The following is a 17,206-nucleotide window of genomic DNA, read 5'->3' on the forward strand; positions in this document are numbered from 1 at the left end:
ATCGCATACGATCATTATAGTGTAGCTTGATTCTCCCAATTTGGATATGGGTTCATTTCTGGTATCTTAACAGCAATGTGAAATTCATGTATATATTAACGCTTACCTTTCGAGAACATCCAATTGTGAGTGTGCTTTGAACTCTTCTCAATGCTTGAAGTTGCGATAAGATTACTAACTCTTCACTCGGGCCGGGCCGTTTGTAGTGCAATATCCGTGTTGTCTGTCATAACTAGCCGAAACTTTAGGAAAACTATCAGATGAAAACTCAAAGGCATATATGAATGAAACCCTAAACCGACTCCTCACAATTGATATAACGTGTCTTCATACCCTGGCAGTAGGATCCAAGAAGAAATCCTTATCTGACCTCTCCGCCTCAGTCCAAGCCGACCGGTCCTTCGCCTTGAAGACCGTGTTGGTCATCATGGCGAGCTGGAACGCCCGATCCGCCCGACGCCGTCGTTTCCCCACCTCGACGCGATAGGCTTCGTACTGAGCCTCCGGCAGCGCCCCGTAGAGTGCCCGCGGCGTGACCCCAACCACGATACCACCCTTCTGCCCGAAACCAAACGACGTTAGCATAAAGGCCTTGATCCCGATACCGCTGGAAGTGTCAAGCGCTGCGGACGGGTATAGCAGATGTGGGAACGCTCGCAACGCCCCGTCGACGTCGTCGGCGTTGCGGTTCCCCGGGACGACGCCCGACTCGAGGACCTGGAGACACCCGTTCAGCATCCACGCGCCGGCGGCGCCCTTGGGGTGGCCCGTGAGGTATTTCTGACACACAACGAGGAGCGGGTTACCCGGAGTGCGGCCCAAGTGTACCATTTGCTGATTGATCACGGAGCTCTCGTTCTTGTCGTTAGCTTTGGTCGAAGTTCCGTGGAACGAGGCGACGGCGACGTCGTCGATGCCCATACCCCACACCGCCAAAGCCGCACGCATGGGCGAAATGGAGGAGGCGGGGTCCAATTGGCGTAGGTTATCTCCATTCCATTTCCACTGGGCATCGGCCTTGCAGCCTGCCGAAGCCGATTCAATCAGCTCCTTCTGTGGCGAGTCGCCGCTTGCCGCCAGCTGGGAGAGCCTCCAGTGCTCAATGGCGGCGATTTCGTGTTCCAACTGCGACCGACGGTACGAGATGTCCAAGAGCGGGGACTTCAAGCCTGATGCTGCCGTCTTCTCTCGGGCCGCGGTCAGAACGCCCTGTCCAGGAGCCGGCACGGATCGACCTATGCCGTCGCCTGCCATCTGCGTATAAGCCACGACACCGTAGATGGGCAAGCCCATCTTCAGAGCCAGCTCCGCATTCATGACGAGCTGCACGCCGCACCCCGCGCCCTCTACGAATCCAGCACGTGAGGAAGCTGTGGGCCGCGACGCCTGCGACGGCAACCGACCCTTGGCGGCGTCGGCGTCGCCGTTGACGGTGGCCTTCATGTTACTGAACTCGTGCGACATCTCCTCTCGGAGATCGTCGGACCCACCCACGAGGGCGACCTTGACACGACGGGACCGGATGGCCTCGCACGCGTTATCAAGAGACTCGACGGCGGTGGCGCAGGTGCCCGTGGGGGTTTTGATTGGCCCCGTGGCGCCCAGGATCAGCATGTTAGTCCAGGCCGCCATCGAGTTGAGGAACGTCTCCTGGAGGATGTCGCCCTGGACCGGCTCGTCGCGGTAGCGGCCACGGTACATGGCGCGCGCGGATTGGAGGGACCCGGCGCCGGTCCCGACGTAGTTGCCCAGCTCCGAGACATGGATGTGGCGGTACAGCTCGAACGGGTCTTCGATGCCCGCGCTCAGTAAGGCCTCGCTCGCGCAGCATAGCACATACAGCGTCATGGGGTCCACCTGGGCCACGATGTCGTCGGGGATGCCGTACGTCGCGGGGTTCCAGCCCTTTGGGAGCTGCGCGGCGACCGGGTTGTGCCCGCTGGTGGACTTAGGGACGAGGAACGTGGCGCCGGATTTGATGATGACTGTCCAATTGCCCTCAGAATCATCTGTCGTGGACGCAGAAGGGAAGATCTTGACCTTCTCCGCATGGCGGAGCTTGAAGGATTGCGCGATTGTCGCCGAGGTCTCGAAGGGGGGCAAGTCATGGTCGAGCACCACCTCGTGGAGTAGCTCCTTCTTCGACGGGTCGTACCCGTCCATGCCCTCAGGCTCGATGGTGCGGATGCCCGAGTGTTTCATGATGTGTTCCCCGTAGCGAGCGGAGAAGTCAGCCTCCTCTACCGGCTTGCCCGACTCTGCGTCGAGCCAGCCCACGTAAGGCCTCCCGTCAACAGGGCCATCATGGTGCTTGATGAGGCCCATCAGCCACGCCATCTCCGTCAAACCGTCCTGGTTCAGCTTGCCCTTGCTCTCCATCTGCCATCGCGTGCGCGATGAGCCCCAGGGCCCCAGCTCGGAGAAGCCGACAATGACGACAGTGCGACTCAAGTCCACCATCCCAGTCAGATTTTCTACACCCGCTGTCATTTTCTGATGAGAAGACAGCTTGGGAAAACCTTGGGTGATGTTGGAGCGCTTGGTTTGCTGATGGCCGGACTGCTTCTCTCGCAAACCCACGATAGAAGATGGAGGGATTTTCAAACCGCTGATGACGGCTTCCTGTCTCTGCCGCTCGGTTGCTATGGCCTTTCGCTCTCGGCGCTTGCCTGTAACTCCCTCCCGGATGGCCATGATCTCCTCTTTGAGCTTTGGAAACCCCACGAGACCTCCGGAAATATCAGCGTAGACAGGCTCCGAGTCCGACTGTCGGATAATGGCAGGCGAGAGCAGGGCCAGGATGTTAAAAGCCATCTCACCGGCGGTGAACGTCATGACGCCAAGCTTCTCGATGCCCTGCGCAACGATGTTGTTGGCGCTCATGAGACCAGTGCCTCTCGTCCAACCAATGACAGCTCCAATGATGGAGAGGTAATCGTTCCATCGCTCGGACTTGTATCGGTTGAACAAGGTCTCGAGCCCGATCTTGGACTCAGAGTAGAGCCCATCCCCGCCGAAATCACCGTGGTTGGGCGACAGGGGCAGGACCAGAGTGGTGGGTCGCCCGGTGTAATGCCGCTTCTCCTTTTGCTGCTTAATGCACCCCATGAGCCGAAGCACGTCGGTAAGCATCGCGCGGTGAGCCACCTCCGAGCGCGCGTCGATGCCGTCGATCTCGCGGCCCATCTCAGGGATCGCGGCGAAGGGGATCACGAAGTCCAGGTCGGCTGCGAGTCCACTCTTGCCACTATCGTCGTAGATGTGGGCGACGAGGTCCTCGACGTCCTGCTTACTCGCAGCGTTGAAGGGGAGAAGGATCAGCTCAGAACCACGGGCTCCGAACTCCTTGTAGAGCTGCGACATGACAGATCCTGCGGAGGCCGGCGTGCGGCTTGTCGTGACGATGACGCGGGCGCCTCCGGATAACAGGCCCTTGACCACCTCAATGCCAATGGAACCAATCCCGGCGCCGGTGACAAGTGCCGTCTTACCGGCGTAGGTGATTCCCGATGTGTTTCCGACGAAGAGTGCGTCGAGGTAGAGTTGGGTGAACTCGCTATCGTAGTGCCTGGAAGATGACTGGCTCAGGTGGACATAGCTACTGCAGGGGCCAGCGCGGCGTGTAGAGCTAACAAAATCGAAATAGCTCACTGCCTTGCCTGCCGATTCGTGGATTTGACGAGGCATCTCCATGTATTTGATTGAACCGTCCTCATCGACTGATGTATGTGGGGCCATTGCCTGTTCGAAGTACCGGAAGACAGGCGGTGGCGATGACATTGAAGCTGCGTGCATATCCGTATTTGTTGATGGCTTGGATTTGAGGAGTTCGGCGGCGGCCTCTTTTGTTCGCCAGCCCTGCGTCAACGCAATACCGTAACATCCCCTCTAGCTCGTCGGTCCACCTGTTCGTGAGAGCCTGCAGTTTCTCTTTCGACGTTGGTGGATTGCTGCTCTCCTGTTGCTGCTGGAGGAGGATTCGCTGCGCATCCTCACGGACCCAATTCCACCATGAGGAATAGCGTCGCTCCTTCTGGGCATTGAAGATCCCCTGAACGCCGGAGAGAAACTCCTCGTCGAGCTCTGCGTAAAGCCTGTCTAGCTTCGCTTGGAGGTCGTGGCTGACCTCACTGCCCACTGGTGCTGCATCCTGGTTGATTTCAATGCCGAGATGCTGAGCAAGAATATGAAGCTGCTTCCGCAGAATATTGTTCTGCTCAGTTTTTAGAGCTTCGAGGCTGGCGTTGTCGACCTGCACCACGGCATTCTGCATCCCTCCCTGTGATGCCCCGCCTCCGCCCGGTGATGAGGGAGTGGGCAGGGTGAGGCCCGCATGCTTGGCATATCGCGTAACAGCAGCGTCTACCAGAGCATGGGCCTGGCCCACGTCCGACAGCCGCGAAGGTGGCTCTATCGTCACGCAGAAGCATTGGACGGCGACTCTACTGCTGGGTCCCAGGCCCCAGCGGGACGCCACGTAGGTCATCAGCTCGGTCTGCCCGAAGCCGGCGGGCAACTTGGAAGACACGAAGCGCTCGATCAATCGCTTCGACGACGCTCCCAGCTTCCCCGAAAACCCGGAGGTAAGCTTCTCGCCCAGCGCCTGGATTCCTGTGCTCTCGCTGCCGTCGGGCAGATCTCCGAACTCGGCGGCCAGGTCACCAATGAGTTCATTCTGGAGTGTAGACTTGCCTGTTTACAAGGTGAGTTAGGCGGTCAAGTATTACCTGTGAAAATACATGTTTGAACCTACCTCCGGAGAGACCCTGGATCGATTCACCGACAGGAACCTCATCAAATGCCCGTCGAAGCTTCTGTGCGACCAATGTAAGAATGATATCCGTTGGTGAGAGGTCCCTGTCGACAATAGTCCCTGGGGCACTCGGAACGGACACGATGGAGACAGGGGAAGCTTCAGGGACTTTGACTGGCGGTGCAGGCGCCGGCGTGGAGGCCGGTTCCGGTACATGAGGTGTTGTTGAACTCTCTGGCATGGGTGACGATACAGAGGTTCTTTCTTCATACTCGTAGTAAATCTTTCTAGCGTCATCCGGGTTGTTGATATTGAGATATTCCCGATCAACGGACCGGGCCATGTCCTGTTGCATGACAAGCGCCTTGGCTGATTTCTTGGCCATGTTCGCAAGCACATTCGCGGGCCCGATCTCTATCAGACGCTGGACATTGCGATCTGAATTCAAGAGCTCCTTTTGTGTATCAATCCTTTCGGCATTGTTAGAATTCATTCATGAGTGGGTTTCTGAATATTACGTACCATTGCACAGGGAAGGCGAACTGGTATCTGAGTAAATGGCAGCCAAGTTAGCATCAACCACAGGCGAGCAAGAAGAAAGACGTACGTTAAGAGTTCTACCAGTAAGTCATATGCAATTTGCTGTGCCGTTTTCTTCTCCTCTTCTACCGGCTCAACGCCATGTGTGATAAGAGTCATGTTGTATGGATAGGAAGTGTACAAGGCCGCACCGCTCAACTATCTGAGCAGACTGTAGGATGAAAAATGTAAAGACCAAGGCGAGAAGCTAAAGAAGGCGCTATAGGAATAAAAAATGTTCGTATATAGGATGTCACGCACGGTGAGATGTTGCAACTTGAATGATACAGACCTCAAGATTGGATTGAGAATGAACAATATTGTTCAAGGCTACAGTTTTCTTAAGTCTGAACATTTACATAACTACGACTGGCAAATATAGCAAATCTTCACTTCAGCTACTCTCTAGATCAACCGACGCCGATGCTGCCATCACGCCAGCTTCTCCCAAGTCCGAGTTCAGGTTTTCATCCCGGAGGCCAGACTCCATGCCCCACAGATATGACCAGAATCCACCCCAATGTCAGGTCGAGTTTCACGCGAATACAGAACCAAAACCAAGCTTTCCGAGCGGGTCGGTAACTCGCGCCATCAAGAGATAAGCTTTCGGGCGGGTAGCCAAGTTCGCATCGATGAAGAAATAAGCTTTCCGAACGGCTAGTTCCGAAGCGCCTGGCCGGGTGCTAGTTTCGGCCTGGTGAGACGCGATCTCGTCGGCCAACTTCTTTCGGGTTCTCGGCGCCGACACCCGAACTCGGCCACAACCGCTGGAAGTCTGGCAAAGTGCCTAGATACGATACTATTTGGTGATATTCTGGATAGTTTCGGAATCAGACTTACTACAGGAGGTTGGATATAAGCTTGGACGTCTTGATAGCAATGAGAAAGATAACGCAAGATACCTTTCCCCAATTTCAGACAGTCTCATCATGCCTTCTGCTACTGCTCCTCAAGTCAACGCTGCCAATGGTACCAATGGTATCAAAGAGCCCTTGGCGGACGTTCTGCATGTAATTGATAGCCGAACGGGGCAGCATCTTGCCCTTAAGATTCAACAAAACGCCATTAATGCAACAGACCTCAAGCAATTGAAGGCGCCCAAAGACTCGGAACACCCAGAATACCAGAATGAGCAAGGCCTCCGCGTGTATGATCCTGGCTACTCCAACACTCTGGTTAGCGAAAGCAAGATCACCTATATGTGAGTTATCTTATCCGCAATGTCACGTAATCTTCCTAACACAGAAACAAGTGATGGCTTGGAAGGTACCATTCAGTACCGCGGTTACTCGATTCATGACATTATCGGAAAGAAGAAGTTCGTTGACTTGTCCCACTTACTCATCTGGGGACACTGGCCTTCAGCGGAGGAGGCGCAGACGTACCAGAAGCGACTTAACGATGTTCCACTAATCGACGAGAGTGTGTTCAATGTCATTCGATCATTCCCGTAAGTAATTCCCAATGTGTCGCACCCCTCTCTGCCCAATAATTAACAGTCGGACTATGATTGCAGAAAGAAGGGATCCATTCTAGGCATGATGGTTGCTGGCTTGAGCGCACTTCAGAGTTCCTCAATGGAAACGATTCCGGCTCACGCCGCCAAGAACCTGTACATGGGACAGCCGGAGAATGTAGACCAGCAGGTCATCAGGGTCCTGTCTAGCTTGTCTATGATCACGGCCGCTGCCTACTGCCACCATATCGGCAGGGACTTCACGCCGCCCCGAAAGGACTTTTCCTACGTCGAGAACTTCCTTTTGATGACAGGCACGGTGGAACCCTCGACCGGCGTGCCCAACCCGCGCTACGTGAGCGCCGTCGAGCGCCTCTGGGCGTGCGTTGCGGATCACGAGATGACGTGCAGCACAGCAGCCCTGCTCCAAACGGCATCGGCCCTGCCCGACGTCATCTCGTGCTTGATCTCGGCCATCTCGGCAACGTATGGGCCCCTGCACGGCGGCGCCATCGAGGTCGCATACAAGAACATCGAGGAGATCGGGTCAGTCGAGAATGTCCCCGCCAAGATCGCACGCGTCAAGGCCGGCAAAGAGCGCCTGTATGGCTACGGCCACCGTGTCTACCGCGTGACCGACCCGCGCTTCACCTACATCTCCCAGATCCTCGGGGAGCTGTCCGAGGAGGCCGCCAAAGACCCTCTTCTCCAGGTCGCCTTCGCTCTCGACCGCGCCGCCGCCGAGGACGAGTACTTCACGTCGCGCAAGTTGCGGCCCAACGCGGACCTCTTCGCGGCGTTCGCGTACTCCTGCCTCGGCTTCCCGGCCGAGTTCATCCTGCCCATCTCGGTTGTGTCGAGAACGCAGGGGTTCATGGCTCACTGGAAGGAGGCAATGGGTATGTTGAATTCTATCTATCTGACAAAACCGTTATTTAAAGCACCTGCTGACTGATAGCCTATACAGAGGGTTCACCTCGGATCTGGCGTCCGGGCCAGAAATACACTGGTAACTTGAACCAGAAGGAATAGAATGTGGCACACATATGATTATATCCAATCAGACCGTTGGCGCAGAAGCTGTGTGGCCAATCAAATAACACGGAACATTGATCCACTCTGATTAGTTTTCAAATAGGAGTAGCTATATCTTCATTCAATTGATTGATCTCTCATCTATGCCATCAACTTTGCTGCAACGTGTCCCAAGTACCCAAACTAAATTCCACGCAACAGCTCCCACCGATTTCTCCACACTGTCATCTTGGTCAACCATGGCTACAGTGACCCCATCGCTTTTCTCAACTGCTGTCAACTTTACCGATGACCCTACCCTAAAACTATCATATGGTACGTCCATTTAGATAATTCAAGGTATTGGAGACCTCTGTAACATTCCAGTGTGGTACATAGATTATCACAGTAATTGGCAGGCCACAGCAGACCCAGCAGACACAACACTACTAGACTCCATCATATTCTTGCTATGAGAAAAACACATGTGATACCCTCATATCCATCTAACCCAATTCATTCTCACTACTTCCTGAACAAGTCTATATATTCGCTCGTGGGCATGGATTCGAAATCCGGCTTGTCAAAGGTGTCCATGATGCGAGCGACCTCTTCCTTCGAGAACACCAACCCAAGGTTGCGAATAGCTTTCTGTCGCACCATCGGATCAGTCTCCTCGCCTCGTGCGGGATGACCTAGAGGGAAGTCCTGCCATGTGTTGACAGTCGACCCATCCTTCAGGTGGATCTCGATGGCGCTGCCCACGCTGCGGATCTCGGGGTTGTGATAGTCCCGCGTCATCTGGGGGTCCTCCTCCATGCTGATGAGAGACCGGAGCTTCTCAACACGCGTGTCTGTGGCCCAGGGGCTGTCGTCCTGATAGTCCTCGGTCTCAACCGCGACACCGTTCTTGAGCAGCACGACGGCGAGCATGTAGCGCAGGCAGTGGTCGCGGTCGGCCGGATTGTTGAGCGGGCCGCGCTTGTTGATGATAATCATCGCAGCCTCCTGGACACGTACACGGATACTCTTTATGTCCTCGAGCGGATCGAGCTTGCGCGCCTGTAGCTCCTTGCTCGCCGTCATGGCGGCTTCGACCGCGGTCAGCCCGTGGCCCTCGGCGGTGAGCACTTTGAAGATGACGTTCTCGACGACCCAGGTCCCGAAAGGCTGCGGCAGCTGGAACCCTTGGCCTTTGTTCAGGACTTCGTAGAATCCCCAGCGAGTTGCTGTCAGCGGAGTCCGGATCCCGGGTTGCCCAGCGCGCGCCAGACCCGCGAGGTGGACGGCGCGCATGCAGGCATCGCCGGCGGCCCAGCCCTTGCGCGGCCCCGCGTTGGGCGCCTGGCGGTAGATGCGAAGAGGGTGGCCATCGACCCAGGCGTGCGAAACGGCCGACCGGGCTTGCTCGCGGTCGAGACCCATCATCCAGGAGACAACAGCGGTGGATCCAACTTTGACCAGGATAGTGTGGTCGAGTCCCACGCGGTTGAAGGCGTTGCGGATCTGGAAGACGCCTTGGATCTCGTACGCTTTGATCAGGCTAATCAGAACCGTCTTGATGGTGATGATGCCGCCTTGGTTTCCTTGGGAAAGGGCCTCTCTAGTCAACACATCCGCTGTCGCCAAGATAGCCCCTAAGTTGTCTATGGGTTCGAGTTAGCCAAGGGTGCTTGCTCATCGATGACGTTGCGGACAGGGACTTACCAGACGGGTGACCCCACTCAGCACCGGCGAAGGCATCATTGTGGTCAAGGTAACGAATCATCGCACCCATGTTGAACGCCCCTTGCAGCAGGTCCAGGGAATAGTTGGTTCCTGGTAGTCGAAACCCCCAGGCACTACGGTCGCCCCCGCCAGGATTGGCTTGACAAGGGCTGTGCATTCCTTGCTCCTGGCCAGGCTCTCTATGGCGACGCCAAGTGAGTCAATGAGGGCCAGCTTGGCGCGGGCCAAAGCTGGCTTGGATACGACCTCATAATCGTAGACATAGTCGACGATGAGGCTGATAATCTCATCATACTGTCTTTCCGAGTTATCGTCGGGTTGGGGAATAGACATCTTTGCTCGTTGTGTCGTCTGCAAGGTGCTTGGTGAGGATAGGAGTCTGTAATCTGTGCCAATTATCCATTACAAGAGCTCCTAAAATCACCTAGCTAGACGATCTATCTTGCTGTTAGTGGCTCTGGAAGCTGGCAACAGCATGGCGGCGGGTGGGGTAGTTGGGGTAGATTCGGTGCTCGGCAAGCGAACCCGAGTGCTTTCGGCGTCCGGCGCCCGGTGCCCGTCGCTCGCAATTAAACCCCCGCGGAGCCTCATTCATGGTACGGTCCGCCTCGAGCCTCAATCCTCAATCTCTTGTCAAAATCAAAACGGGAACTTCGGACATAGTGATAGAAACGTACCGGAACCGAGGCCATGCATCAGTTCCGGGGACTCTGACGCGTAGTGTATCGGATGTTTCTCAACAACGTCGGGGATATTACCTCCAGCGAACTGACGCCGAGCGCGAGCTGATAACGCGGGCTCTCAAGCGTAAATCAATGCGATAGTGGTCTTCTTAGTGTGGGAATGTGCCATAGAAAATGGTAGTCAAGTTAACTAAGGTGAAGGTATATCTCAGTGGAACTCAAAGGTTTACACGTTTATGACAGTACTTGTCTCAGCTTTATTCAATATAAGCACACTTATTATACTTAGAAGGTCACATATTAGAACTATACCTCCACCGACAAATCAAGCCTTTCACTTATCGTACTCAGTTGATGTTGACAATCAACAATAGGCAGTTTCAGGGGTTGCTCACCCTATATTGACAAGAGCACATTGAAATTCGTTTTACCTTCAGGTAAACAAATATTCTATGCTCTAGCAATTTGTTCTTCTTTTCTTTTCATCAATACTACATCTCACATCTCATTATGGCTAGTTCTGATGAGAACACTTCGTCATTTGACGAAGTCTACCGGAGCCCTGGGATGATTGGGACTCCCGGCTTGTTCACTCCCCAAACCCCCGGGAATCTTACAACCTTCTCTATCCGCTATCAATCGATTCATGTTGAATTCCGCCTACGTTCATCGGACGTTACACAACTCAGCGAGTATCGAAGGGCTTATCTCGCGTCGCTCGAGCACGCGGGAGACGATCACAGCGATGGTGGCAAAGTTCAGCCAGCCTCCAGTGCTTCCCTGGCCTTTGGATTCATGGAGTATCTTCTGGCAAATATTGCCCCCCTCGGGATCATCACACGCCTGTTCCAGACCGTTCGATCCGACATATTGCAGGAACAGGAGATACACTGCTTTCTGGCTGGACTGGGCGATAGCACTACTGCACGGAAGTCAATTTTACGCACATACATGGCACTCGTCGCCAAGCTAGCCATCCCCCTACCCTCGGTCCCGAGTGCGCTTCTGAACAGAGCTAGAAAAGAGAATGCCAGCCAGTTCCTGATAGCCTTTGGCGGTCAAAGTTCTCAGAACCCCAACTCAGTCGAGGATTTAGCAGAGCTCTACTCATTGTACAAGCCACTGCTAGCACCTTTGGTCGCCTCCCTGAGTGGTGTTCTCTTGTCACTCACTCGCCATCGGGATACCAAGGCGTTCTACCTAGGACGTGAGATCGACTTGCTGGCATGGCTAGAAGACCCCGCCAAACGACCGAGCAAGAGTTTCATCGCCGGCGCCGCGGTCAGCTTCCCCATCATCGGTGTGGAAGGACTGCTCCACTACTATGTCTTGGGTCAGGTGCTGGGGAAGTCGCCAGGAGAACTGGGTCAGAGTCTAGCGGGGGTCACTGGCCACTCTCAAGGGATCGTGCTTGCCGCCGCTGTGGCGAAAGCTCATGACTGGGAGTCATTCTTCGTCGAAGCCAAGTGGGCTATCGAGCTCCTGTTCTGGATCGGGTACGAGAGTCAGATGGCGGCGCCACAGTCGTCTCTTAACCCCGCCATGATCAACGACTGCGTTGAGGGTGGCGAGGGGGCTCCTTCACACATGTTGCTGGTGCGCGGTATGTTCAAGGGCACTTTGGAGGATGTAATCGCTCAGGGTAATCAGCATCTCCCTGAGGAGGAACGACTCTACCTATCCCTGATCAACAACCCCACAGACCATGTCGTTGCTGGCCCACCAAGAAGTCTCCGGGGCCTAGTTCTACGAATACGTGAGATTCGTGCAAAGGACGGCCTAGACCAGAGTCGCATACCCTACAGCAAGAGGAAGCCAGTGATCTCCCTCGCCTTCTTGCCTATTTGCGCACCCTTTCACACCCCATATCTACAGGGGGCAGCAGGCAAAATCGCCTCCAGAATTGCTGGCTCCTGGCCTGATGCTGCGAAAGTCAGTAGTCTGAGGGTTCCCGTCTTCGACACCGAGAAAGGGCTTGACCTTCGTGCAGCTCATGAGCCTGAAGAAGACCTTGCTCAACTCCTGATCAACGCTGTCACAACTAGGGTAGTGGATTGGCCCAATGCCCTACAGGTTGGCAACGAGACCAAGTACTCACACATCATCGCACTGGGTCTTGGGCGCTTTGCAGGTATGGTCCAGCAGAATGTGGATGGTCGGGGAGTTCGTGTCATCGACGGCACCAAACTCGACACTGCGGATATCACAGTAATGGGAGGCAAAACGGAAATCTTTGCGCCGAGAAGTACCGGCCTTATCAGCACGAGTGCCTCTGTCAAATCCTGGGAAGAACATTTCAAACCTCGATGTGTCTGGTCTACCGAGGATGATCACTACAGACTTGAAACCCGACTAAGTCAGGTCCTCAAAGCCCCACCAATCATAGTGCCAGGAATGACGCCTACGACTGTGCCCTGGGACTTCGTCGCTTCTGTCACTCAAGCTGGATACCACATCGAGTTGGCTGGTGGCGGTTACTGGAACCCGACCGCCATGGCGGCCGCCATCGAGAAAGTGGCGTCCAGCATCCCGGCAGGGCACAGCATCACATGCAACTTGATCTACGTCGACCCTGTCGCGATAGGGTTCCAAATCCCCCTTATCCGCCAGCTGATAAGCCAAGGCGTCCCCATCCGCGGCCTCACCATCGGTGCCGGCGTCCCATCGCCCGAGGTGGCGGCGCAGTACATCGAGACCCTGGGGATAGAGCACATCTCGTTCAAGCCCGGATCCATTGGGGCCATCCGCGACGTCATTCAGATCGCCAAGTCACACCCTATGTTCCCCGTCATCCTCCAGTGGACCGGCGGTCGCGGCGGCGGTCATCATTCCTACGAGGATTTCCACCAGCCGCTGTTGGAAATGTACAGCGAGATCCGGCGCTGTCCTAACCTCTATCTCGTGGCCGGCAGCGGGTTCGGAGACGGTGCCGGCATCTTCCCTTACCTGACGGGGGGCCTGGTCCCTCCGGTTTGGCAGGCCGGCCATGCCCTGCGACGGCGTCTTGATGGGCAGCCGGATGATGGTGGCCACCGACGCGCACACCTGCCCGGGGGTGAAGAGTCTCCTGGTCAAGGCCCCTGGCGTGGATGACGCGGAGTGGGAGAAGTCGTACGACCTGAGCACTGCCGATGAGGCCGGAGGCGTACTGACCGTCACCTCGGAGATGGGGCAGCCGATTCACAAGATTGCGACGCGCGGTGTGCGGCTATGGAAGGAGCTGGATGACACCATATTCAGCCTCCCCAAATCTGAGCGTAGAGCGGCACTCCTGAAGCGCAAGCCCGAGATCATCCGGCGGCTTAACGCAGACTTCTCCAAGCCTTGGTTTGGTGAAGACGCGACAGGCAAGACCGTGGACGTTGAAGACATGACGTATGCGGAAGTGTTGGCACGAATTGTCAAGCTCATGTACGTCAGCCACCAGAGGAGATGGGTGGACCGGTCCTATCGCGCCCTTTTCGCCGATTTTGCTACTCGTGCCCTCGAAAGACAAGACTCTCACTTCGGCTTCGATCCGTCGTTGTTGGACGAACCGGAGATCCTGGTCGCTGAGTTGGCTCGCGTCTGTCCCGAAATTGCCGAGCAACTCCTCCATCCCGAGGATGTCCGCTTCTTCGTGCAATCTTGCAAGAGGCGCGATCGGAAGCCCATCAACTTCGTTGTGGCCCTCGACGAGGACTTTGAGCACTGGTTCAAGAAGGACTCGTTGTGGCAGTCGGAAGACCTGAACGCAGTCTTTGGGCAAGACCCAGAGCGTGTGTGTATTCTGCAGAGTCCAGTGGCGGTGCGATACTCGACCCGAGACGACCAGTCCTCCAAGGAGATTTTGGATGAGATCCACAATGACCTGGTAACTCTACTACATGATGGCCTCAAAGAGCCCAGCGCCATCAATGCGCCAGCTCCTCCGGCGACCCTCATGCCCCCCCATTGTATTCACCTCGGATAAAATTGCTGTAGATGAGACTGAGGAAGGCATCGTGGTTCGGCCTGTGCTAGGCCGAGATCTACCCAGCCAGGATGAGTGGATGGCGTGTCTGAAGCCCCATGCCTGCGCAGCTTTCGTTGCTCTTGTCCAACAAGAGACCTTATTCGAGACCGCGTCGAAGCGCAGTCGACCGAACCCTTTCCGTCGCATCTTCGGGGCCCGTCATGGGTATTCCTTGGTAATCAGCCGGGGATCAGACCAGGCCTACCTCCGATATGACACCACCGAAGAGGCCGTTGTCAGCGTCAAGGCGATGAATTCTTCATCTGGATGGCTGCTGCAGGTGGACTTCACTCACAGCGGATCGGTTCCCAGGGGACCCGTGACTCTGGCCCTCCAGTGGGAGTTCAATGAGCACAACACGCAGCTTATCGACTCTACCCCAGATCGTCAGAGACGTATCCAGGACTTCTATGCCCACTTGTGGCTCGGCAGCAATGGGCCAAGGACCGGCGTATTGGCGGACCATTTCCTCGGTGACGAGTTCAAGCTGACGCAGGAGCTTCAGCATGCCTTGGGTTCGGCGATTGCGCATGCCTTCCCCGATGGCTCTGGTGTGGGCAGCCAATCCAAGACACTGCCCCTCGAAACCGGGGTAATTGCCGCCTGGGATGTCTTGATGAGTCCGCTGTTGATTAGCGATCTCGAGGGCGACATACTGCGCCTTGTCCATCAGTCCATTGGGATCGAGTACGTCTCCGGCGCTGCCCCGATGTGCGTAGGCGATTCCTTGACTACAGAGTCCTCTATCCGATCCGTGACGATCCAGCCCTCTGGTAAGTCGATCGCAGTCGAGGCCAAGTTGCTCCGGGGTGGTATCCATATGGCTACCGTAACGTCGGAGTTCTTCATCAAGGGCAAGTTCACCGATTACCAGAAGACGTTCAGCCACAAGCAGGAGCCCGCCATGGAGCTTAAGGTGGACACCAAGATCGACGAAGCTGTCCTCCGCGATCGCTCCTGGCTTCATTTGGACGACCCGTCTATGCCGTTAATTGGAAAAACGTTGGTCTTCCAAATACACACCCACAGCAGATGGGTCGACCAGAACACAAAGTCTTCAAGCCTCCAGATCCGCGGTACTGTCGAGCACTTGCTCTGGAACGGCAGGAAGGTGACGCTGGGCTCGATAACCTTCGACGCTCCCACCAGTCTCGGGAACCCGGTCATGGACTTCCTCGAGCGCAATGGCAAATCCATCGATGGCAAGGTGCCCCTGAAAAGCCCCGGATGGGCCGCTGAGTCGGAAGTCGCCGTGGTGGCGCCGTCTCACACCCAGCTCTACGCTGAGGTCTCGGGCGACTGTAACCCCATCCACACATCGCCCATATTCGCCGAGCTGGCAGAGCTGCCCGGCCCCATCATGCACGGCATGTACACAGCGGCCGTGGCCAGGCAGGTGTTGGAAATCGTTGTGGTCCCCGGGGAGCCGCATCGCCTTAGGCGCTTCGACGCCTCGTTCGTGGGAATGGTGCAGCCCGGCGACCGGCTCGTCGTGGGGCTCGCGCACGTGGCGATGAACAGCGGCCGCATGGTCTTTGAGGTCGTCGCCCGTCAGGAGGAGTCTGGGGAAGAGGTGCTTCGTGGCGAGGGCGAGGTCGAACAGCCCGCGACGGCGTATCTCTTCACTGGCCAGGGCAGCCAGTCGGCCGGGATGGGAATGGCTCTCTATGAAGAAAGTCCTGTGGCTAGGGCCATCTTCGATGAGATGGATGGCTATATCAAAGACACATATGGTAAGTCATCACAGGTCTTCTCACTCATTTCCCCCAAATGTTTGGATATAAGGGGACAATAGCTGATCAATTAATGTGAGTAGGCTGGCCAATCCTTCAGGTCATCCGGGAGAATCCAAAGCAACTTACAGTGCACTTCCGAGGCCGCCAGGGCCAGCGGATCCTTCAGAACTACCTCGACATGAAGTCCGAGGCGATCCAAGACGATGGGACTCGTCTTGCCATGCCCATCATACCGGGGCTAAGCCGCGACTCCACGTCGCACACCTTCGCCGACTCGCGCGGGCTGCTACAGTCGACGCTGTTCGCACAGCCCGCCATAATCCTGGTCGAGCGGGCGACATTCGCGCATATGCAGGCCCAAGGGCTCATCCAGGAGGGTGCCGTGTTCGCCGGCCACTCCTTGGGGGAGTATGGGGCGCTTTCCTCCTTGGCCGACTTTGTCAGCATCAAGGATGTGCTTAGCATCACCATCTATCGCGGTTTAACGATGCAGCTTGCCATTCCGCGCAACGCAGATGGCCACACGGGGTATTCCATGGCAGCAGCGAACCCGGGTAGGGTTGGAAAGCGTAAGTTGAAATTCGATTATCTCCCTGTAGTGAGTGGTTTTACGCTAACCCAGGGTTCTCCTGATCCCTAGACTTCGACGACACGGCACTGAGGCATATCGTCCGTCATATTCACCAAGAAAGTGGGGAGCTTTTGGAAATTGTCAACTTCAACGTCGAAGGCGACCAATACGTCTGTGCAGGTCACGTAAGTCCTGCCTATGCTGCCCGCCTTCTTGTGCATACCCAAGCAGTGCACTAATGGCGCTCACTAAACAGGTCCGGAACCTCTACTGTCTAACCGAGATACTCGATGCCGCCGCGGCGAAGAAGATCAAGTCAGCAGCGATTCAGGAGTTCCTGAACTCACCACAGCCTAACGAGACGGGCCTTGGGAAGGCTATCGCCATGAGCATTGAGCATTCGACGACCCTGCCCCTCGGTGTGGAGCTCCGCAGAGGCAAAGCTACGATCCCTCTCGTCGGCATCGACGTGCCGTTCCACTCGAGCCGACTGCAGCCCGGGGTCCCGGCCTGGAGGGATTTCTTGCGCAGTCGCATCAAGGTCGAGGGCATACGCCCAGAGAGACTCGTGGACCGGTTCATACCCAACGTGGTGGGGAAGCCGTTCTCACTTAGTAACGCCTTCGTGAAGGAAGTGGCAGAGATTACACAGAGTCCAGCTTTACAAAGGCTAGTGTTGTGATACGAAATTG

The 17,206-nt window shown here is 56.0% G+C and overlaps 4 protein-coding genes across 4 annotated transcripts; 2 read left to right on the top strand and 2 right to left on the bottom strand.

The window, feature by feature from the left end:
• Positions 1-327: 327 nt before the first annotated feature.
• On the bottom strand, positions 328-5,452 carry PG998_009077 (uncharacterized protein; the record flags this gene model as incomplete). The annotated part of the gene is made up of 5 exons (XM_066875893.1): positions 328-3,711; positions 3,755-4,692; positions 4,754-5,223; positions 5,276-5,302; positions 5,361-5,452. 5 exons carry the CDS (start codon positions 5,450-5,452, stop codon positions 328-330), a joined length of 4,911 nt encoding a protein of 1,636 aa, XP_066728049.1.
• An 809-nt stretch (positions 5,453-6,261) lies between these two features.
• Positions 6,262-7,820, top strand: PG998_009078 (uncharacterized protein; the record flags this gene model as incomplete). Its single annotated transcript, XM_066875894.1, has 4 exons — positions 6,262-6,533; positions 6,585-6,782; positions 6,849-7,687; positions 7,747-7,820. 4 exons carry the CDS (start codon positions 6,262-6,264, stop codon positions 7,818-7,820), a joined length of 1,383 nt encoding a protein of 460 aa, XP_066728050.1.
• A 507-nt stretch (positions 7,821-8,327) lies between these two features.
• Positions 8,328-9,863, bottom strand: PG998_009079 (2-methylcitrate dehydratase; the record flags this gene model as incomplete). Its single annotated transcript, XM_066875895.1, is given in 3 exon segments — positions 8,328-9,448; positions 9,510-9,620; positions 9,635-9,863. The coding sequence occupies 3 exon segments, from the start codon at positions 9,861-9,863 to the stop codon at positions 8,328-8,330; spliced, it is 1,461 nt and encodes a 486-aa protein (XP_066728051.1).
• An 860-nt stretch (positions 9,864-10,723) lies between these two features.
• On the top strand, positions 10,724-17,196 carry PG998_009080 (fatty acid synthase subunit beta; the record flags this gene model as incomplete). The annotated part of the gene is made up of 6 exons (XM_066875896.1): positions 10,724-13,128; positions 13,193-14,066; positions 14,119-15,940; positions 16,024-16,512; positions 16,584-16,699; positions 16,771-17,196. The coding sequence occupies 6 exons, from the start codon at positions 10,724-10,726 to the stop codon at positions 17,194-17,196; spliced, it is 6,132 nt and encodes a 2,043-aa protein (XP_066728052.1).
• Between the last annotated feature and the right edge of the window lie 10 nt (positions 17,197-17,206).

The sequence above is a fragment of the Apiospora kogelbergensis genome, assembly GCF_038363985.1.
Source record: "Apiospora kogelbergensis strain CBS 113332 chromosome Unknown utg000006l_segment0_segment0, whole genome shotgun sequence".
Taxonomy (NCBI): Eukaryota; Fungi; Ascomycota; class Sordariomycetes; order Amphisphaeriales; family Apiosporaceae; genus Apiospora; species Apiospora kogelbergensis.